This window comes from Gossypium arboreum, chromosome 10 (assembly GCF_025698485.1).
Source record: "Gossypium arboreum isolate Shixiya-1 chromosome 10, ASM2569848v2, whole genome shotgun sequence".
Taxonomy (NCBI): Eukaryota; Viridiplantae; Streptophyta; class Magnoliopsida; order Malvales; family Malvaceae; genus Gossypium; species Gossypium arboreum.
This window is the reverse complement of record NC_069079.1, coordinates 44,016,601-44,022,930: the sequence shown is the minus strand read 5'-3', so window position 1 is coordinate 44,022,930 and position 6,330 is coordinate 44,016,601. Positions and strand designations below refer to the sequence as shown.

Below are 6,330 nucleotides of genomic sequence, written 5' to 3'. Positions count from 1 at the left end.
AAAAGCTTCCAATGTTTTTATTACTATCAATTTGTTTTTCTATGTACTCTGCCTTAGTAATTTTCCCTTTAAAATATTTGCAAAATTCTAGTTTCTCATAAGTTGTAAGAAGGCTTAAAATAATTATAAATTGACAGTGGGAAGGGTTAATTATTTGTTTCCACGGATTAGATTAGGTTTATAACATGTTTTTCATAATACCGATCAACCTGACCAGAATTACATCTTAATTTTATATATATATATATATATAAACATAAAACATCAATATAATTTTTAAATACTAAATTACACATTTGACCTTGAACAAACAAAATTTTATATTTAGGTCCACTAAATTCGAGTCATAGACACGTCTACCTCTGACCTTTTTAAGCAGATTGAAACCTACAACCTACATGGTAAAGCATATGCAACTAAGTAACATAACACAAATATTACATCTTCCCCGGAAAAAAAAAAACATCAATAAAGAACCTACGAAGACGGACTCAGCACTCAAACAGTCAAAGCTCATATCCACGGCTGAAGAAGGCCGGTGCCAGCATAATCAAGTAGACCATCTGAGAAGTTGTCATATGAATGAATGAACATCAAATCTCTACACCAACATTTCATTATCTATACTGCATGACATATGTGTTCATCTGTGATGAATATAAGGGGTTGTGTAATGCTATGAAAGACCTTAGAAAAGAGGGACTACCTGAAGAAGCTGCCGATTTACCGTTAGCTAACAGAAGAAGACTAGCGCAGTGGTCCTTAAGGATTACGTGGAGTATTAGCTGTTTTCTTTTTAATTTTATTGCAATAATACTGAGTATAAATAATTTGTGATAACCTAGGAAAAGATTCATGTAAAGCTTGAGAATCCTTGTGGCTGCGGCTATTTCTTTTCCAGGTTCAATATCTTGTATTCAAACCTTTCTTCCTTTCCCGATTCTATCTTTTCTAAGGACTTTCTCCTGCTCTATTGAAGTTTATTATTGAATCTTAGGGTGTGAGCTGGTTATCTTTTATTGTATTTTTAACAGGATTGCAGGTCATACCATCATCCCAGAACATCGATATAAACAAGGTGCAAGAATATAAATTTCATTCTAGCAAACGATATTATTACAGACTTGTTTAATTTACCATTATTGTTGTTGGGTTGCAACATCAAAACCAAGAGGAATGAATAATAGAAACTAACTAAAGATTTCATTACCGACAAGTTGTCATATGAATGAACATTAGACCTCTACACTTCATTTCATTGTCTAAATTGCATATGTAAGTTCACCTCAGAAAAACGATATAAAGAAAGCAGCAAGTATATAAATTAAATGGTTAAAGTACCTAAGAGGTCTCTATATTATAGGGACTGGATCAAATTAGTCCCTCTATCATTAAAAGGATTAATTTAGTCCCTATACTATTCAAAAGAATCAAATAAGTCCAAATTTTAACAGAGTTAACATTTGTTGTATAAAAAATATATTGAAAATTAATTTTTTCAATTGCAGTTCAATTCTAAACAAAAAAATTCCTTCACAAAATCTTTAAAAATATTTTGTTAAAAAGTAAATGTTAAGTCTATTCCAATTTGGCCTTATTTGATTCTTTTTAATAATACAAGGACTAAGATCCATTTAATAGTATAGGGACTAATTTGATCAGGTCCCTATAATAGAGAGACCTCTCAGCTACATACATTCACCTAAAGTAAATGCTAGCAAAAGATTTCCTTACCGACTCATTTAGTTGCCTACTGTTGTAGTTGGGTGGGATCAGTTGAAACATCAAAACCAGGAGGAATGAAAACAACATCATCCCAATTCGACGTAGAAGTGTCCTGCAAATTTTAATTGACAAGCTTTATGGACAGCAAATGGTTCTTATCCCCAAAGCTCCACTTTCCACACTATGAGAAAACTGTTAATACAAAGAAGCAACTTACTTTCATTCCCTTGATTATGTCCTCGAAAACAGCAACCTGTGAATTTTATAATATACATATATTACCGTAGAGAAAGTATATCGTTGAATTATAAAGCGTAACTATACACGTGTGCATATGTGTGTGAATATGAAAAATTACAGTCAAGCATTCTTTTCAAGAAAACAGCAGCCAACCTGAATATCCCCAGGTCTAAAGGCAGGATTCAATTGATTCTGGTCACGGGAAGCTCTCAGAAGTGATTGCTCTAAATCCTCCTAAAAGAATTTTGAAACATAAGATCTGGAGACTATCCATGAACATTGTGCATATAAAAAGGCTATCTATTTACCAACCTTTCGAAAGAAAACTGGTCGATAGCTCTTATTTTGACTTCTTAGTACCAAGCTCCTAGACTGAAAACCAAATATTTCAACAATTTCAAATCTTGCATAATCAAATAAAGGTTGTGCTCAGATATAAATGTAACAAATAAAACTACAGAAACACAGCTGTTTTCTCCCAAGTAGTGATGTTTAAAGAAAAGGCAGCTAACTAGTAACAAAGACCACCAGGCTTCATGCCCCCACAAAGCTTAGGGTCAAATTCCAAAACCATTAACCCAGACAGAAATTGGATAATATGGTCAAGACTACCTCAAATTAATTTTAATATTCCATACCATATGACAACAAAAAAGATGTTGCAATTGATCATGCAGAAACCCAAAGCTTTGAGAGATGACAAGATTATACAGAAAGGAAGAAATATGAAGAGCAACAAATATTGCAGCAAAAAGGCTTAATAAATTTTATAAATCGCATTCTATTCTAGTAGGATTACTATATGCCCTAAACACATACAAATACATGCTAACGTATTAAACACTGCTAGAAAGGACCTGGAAAACTGGAACACCGGGGAAGCTATCATCAGAGAAACCAGCTCTTTCCCTTTCCTATTCAAAGAAAAAAAATTGTTGCATACATACTTAGCATGCATTTTACAAACAATAAGCAAGTTGGTAAGCATGAACAGAAATAAAAAAGAGGAGAAAGAAAATTATATGGAATGAAGAACAGAAAAAACAATTAACCTTTGTTACCGGGAGAAGAAAAAGCGATCTCATAAACGTTATGACCATACTTGGAACCATTCAAAATCTACCAGAGAGTAAATTACTGTGATTTCTTTCAACATAATTCTGAACCAAAATCCTCACTCTATACTTCATAGCTGATATAACTACTATCAATCAGCATAACCAGTGTTTTAGAAACCGAACCAAAGATTAAACCGGTTAAGCCCCAGTTCAAACGGTTTGATATCAAATCACTAATTCAGATCCCCTCTCGATTAAAGAGAATATGAAGAAAAAAAAAATATTAAAACTTCTCAATCTCCCCTCCATTGTTCTTCTCTCCCCTTGCTCTGTTTTATCTACTTTAGCATCTATTTTTCCTTAAATTCTTATTTCTTGATTTCAAGCCAATTTGGTTCATATCAAAATCCTTCTATAGTTAGTACCCACCAAATTAAGAAAACCCTGCATTCCCAATTCATGTCAAGCTGTGCCTATCCACAAAAAGAAAACCAAATCCACCATTCAATTAAACTCTTTCTTTTTTTATTTTACCAAAAAAAATTCAAACATCGCAAACTAAATTTTATCTGATTGGTTGAATTGTAATGGATCTCTAGAAGATACTTTGATGAAAATAAACCAAGTTTTCTAGCAGATACTTTGATAGAAATAAAGAAGAGGAGATGAATATGGCTGCTAGAAGGAAAGAAGAGAAGATGAAGATCTTCTTCAATTGGGTTCAAAAAGTCTGACTCAAATGGGTTAAAAAGCCTAAAATCAGTTTTTCTACTTCTTTTTTTTTCCCTCTTTCTTGGTCTGGTTTTCCCATTTTTTGTCCAATTCTCTCCAGGTTGATAAATATCCGGTTATGTATGAGATGATAAACCGCTGGATCTGCTGGTTCCCAGTTGAACTGGCCGGTCTGGTCCGATTTTACATCATTGTGTAGAACCTTAACAACTTTTGAAATAATCACATAGGTAAAGCATTTTAGTTTTTAAGTGATTCACCAGCTTTCTTAGCAGGTTTCTTAAGAAGAGGAAAAAAATTACTGGTGCTATAAGAAACTGACACTTCAGCTACTTATAACTACTTATAAGTGCTTCATTCAGTTTGTCGTAGAATATCAAAGAGGTAAATAACTTTTCTATAAATTAATTGAACCCCAATAAAAAAGCAATTGTCATTTGGCTCTGCTAATTTAACAGTAAAATCACACCCAACAATTACAACGATCCCATAGGAGAAGTATATTGAAAGTTATAACCAGACAATCTAATAGTGGATAAGATAAGACTCCAAGTATGACATTTCTCTACACAGGAAATGAGAACATGCAAACTAGTTTCACACAAAAGGAATAAATAAGATAATCACTTTTGAATATACTGTTTGGCTCAAGTCCTCATGTCAGACATTTTCCTTTGTCAGGATTATTAAAACATATCATATCTTTTGCATGAAAGAAAGAACAATAAAAAGTTATAGGATTCCTACATCAACCTTGAAACTTATAAGAACCCAAAATAGAGAGCATAAAATTCATTCTATCCACATAATACAAAGACTCACAGATAAATTAGCTCATTGTATAACAAACTACTCACTCTAAGTGCATTCTTGATCTGAGTGGACTCTGGTACCAGCCTAAGTGCCACACCAGCAACCTGCAGCTGGACAACCTGCAAAACCCCCATATCCAAGCATGACTCCTCCAACATTTATCTCATTCATATAAACCAAACAAACAATTAATTACACAATGAAAAAAAAAAAAAAACCAAATTAGTTAAGATTTAAAGGCACGGTAAGTTAACAATCTAATAACAGGCTCGATTTCGTCTTTTGCTTTTGCGGCTTACTATTTCCTTGCTCAAAATGTTGCTAAAAAGAAATATTAGAAAGTAAAAAGCTCAATCCTATGTCACTACAAGAACAAACAGCTGAAGCTAAAACATTTTCAAATCTGTTATTTTATCTTTTATATCTAAGAAAATGGCAAACACAAGTGGGAAACAGACATTAGCCTCTTAATGGACTCCATAGTCCATAAAACTTTGTACATTTTCTACACAAATTTAATCTATCAAACGCATTTTGAAAAATCCAAATAGAAAGAAAGAAGGAAAGAAAATAACCTTGTTGAGAGCAACAGCAACCACTTTAGAACCTCCTTTTCGCATGCCAGGATCCATATTCTTCATCTGTTCCAAAAGAGCCTCAGCGTCCTCCTTCTTGAAACACAACAACCCAAGTGATTTTTTCGTCGAAACACCCGAAACCAACACGAATTCCTCCTCTGAGTTACTCAAGGCATAGACCGGAACCCCAGCCAATCTCTCTTCTAATTTCTCAGCCGGCATGGCAGCACCGTTTTTTTTACTCAAAGCAATCTGGGTCTTGCTAGAATCAGCAATTCGAGCAAAAACCGGCCCTTTTGGAGAAAAAGAAGGCGGATTAAAGTGAGAAAAGGTGGAGTTAAAAGCGTCCATCAACTGATTTTGAGTTTGTCGGAAGAGAGAAGAGCAGTGGGTCTGGATGTTCGAGAAGGCTTGCTGGAGGTCTTGGAGAGGAGGGGTTTGTTTGAATGGCGAGAAATTTTTGGGGGTTTTGGAGTTGCTAGGGGGGTTCATCTTTCTTTCCTTTTTGGTTCACGGGAAAATTTAGGATAATATCGGAGAAAACAGTGAGCTTTTGTAGTTGGAATCAGTTTCGGGGATGAGTAGGGAGCGACCGAAAGGAGGGAAATAGAAAAAACATTCATTTGCCGGCGACAAGCGAGAATTTAGAAATATGGGCCGGACGGGTGGGTTGGACCTTTAGAACAAAATTATTTAACCCTCGATCCAAATTAATATCTATTAATAATAAACTCTTCAACACCTCATATCATCATCTTGCTTGAATCACTATTTAACTCGTGATTAATCGGGTGGGATAAGTTAGTCGTTAATTCAGTTAAATTACGAATCGCACGATTGATTTTTCATGTTTGGGGCCCAAAATTTTGACCCAAAGCAAGGGAAAAAGTCGAATCTTAAACCAAGCCCAAGTACAAAAAAGTTTTGAGTGCGTTAACAATTGGAATCAAAATTTATGGAAACATAAAATGAGCACTAAGTCTGTGAAGTAGAGCATTGAGGACCCAACCAACTTATGGGCCAAGCCTGCTTATTCTCTAATTATTTTGAAATAGAAATTAGAGATCGCTGTTATCAAGGAAAGTTGGTTATATTTGCTACCCACAAACTCAATTGTATTGATTAATTACTCAATCTATCTAATACTATGAATTACTTTTTCTTCAATTATAACAATATCATCC

General features: G+C 34.2%; 1 protein-coding gene across 3 annotated transcripts; it reads right to left on the bottom strand.

Moving 5' to 3' along the window:
* Positions 1 to 270: 270 nt before the first annotated feature.
* On the bottom strand, positions 271 to 5,886 carry LOC108489744 (protein TIC 22-like, chloroplastic). 3 transcript variants are annotated; one of them, XR_001872056.2, is made up of 9 exons: positions 5,144 to 5,843; positions 4,613 to 4,687; positions 2,823 to 2,879; positions 2,278 to 2,337; positions 2,119 to 2,199; positions 1,943 to 1,978; positions 1,735 to 1,837; positions 482 to 563; positions 271 to 394 (listed from the first exon to the last, which is right to left on the bottom strand). XR_001872056.2 is itself a non-coding variant. In XM_017794466.2 (8 exons), exons 1-7 carry the CDS (start codon positions 5,636 to 5,638, stop codon positions 1,751 to 1,753), a joined length of 891 nt encoding a protein of 296 aa, XP_017649955.1. In that variant the 5' UTR covers positions 5,639 to 5,886; the 3' UTR covers positions 271 to 563; positions 1,735 to 1,750. The 3 variants fall into 3 exon arrangements, 2 of the variants coding, with proteins under 2 accessions (XP_017649955.1, XP_017649956.1); XM_017794466.2 differs by having other exon boundaries at positions 271 to 563; positions 5,144 to 5,886; XM_017794467.2 differs by lacking the exon at positions 2,823 to 2,879 and having other exon boundaries at positions 271 to 563; positions 5,144 to 5,841.
* Between the last annotated feature and the right edge of the window lie 444 nt (positions 5,887 to 6,330).

What these genes read in the sequence shown, in the direction of transcription:
- LOC108489744 (XM_017794466.2), bottom strand. Translation starts at nt 5,638, where the DNA reads ATGAACCCCCCTAGCAACTCCAAAACCCCCAAAAATTTCTCGCCATTC. An exon ending in CCGGTGTTCCAGTTTTCCAG is followed by an intron (nt 2,338 to 2,822) that starts GTCCTTTCTAGC and finishes TTTGGTTTTCAG; the next exon opens with TCTAGGAGCTTGGTACTAAG. An exon ending in ACATAATCAAGGGAATGAAA is followed by an intron (nt 1,838 to 1,942) that starts GTAAGTTGCTTC and finishes TAAAATTTGCAG; the next exon opens with GACACTTCTACGTCGAATTG.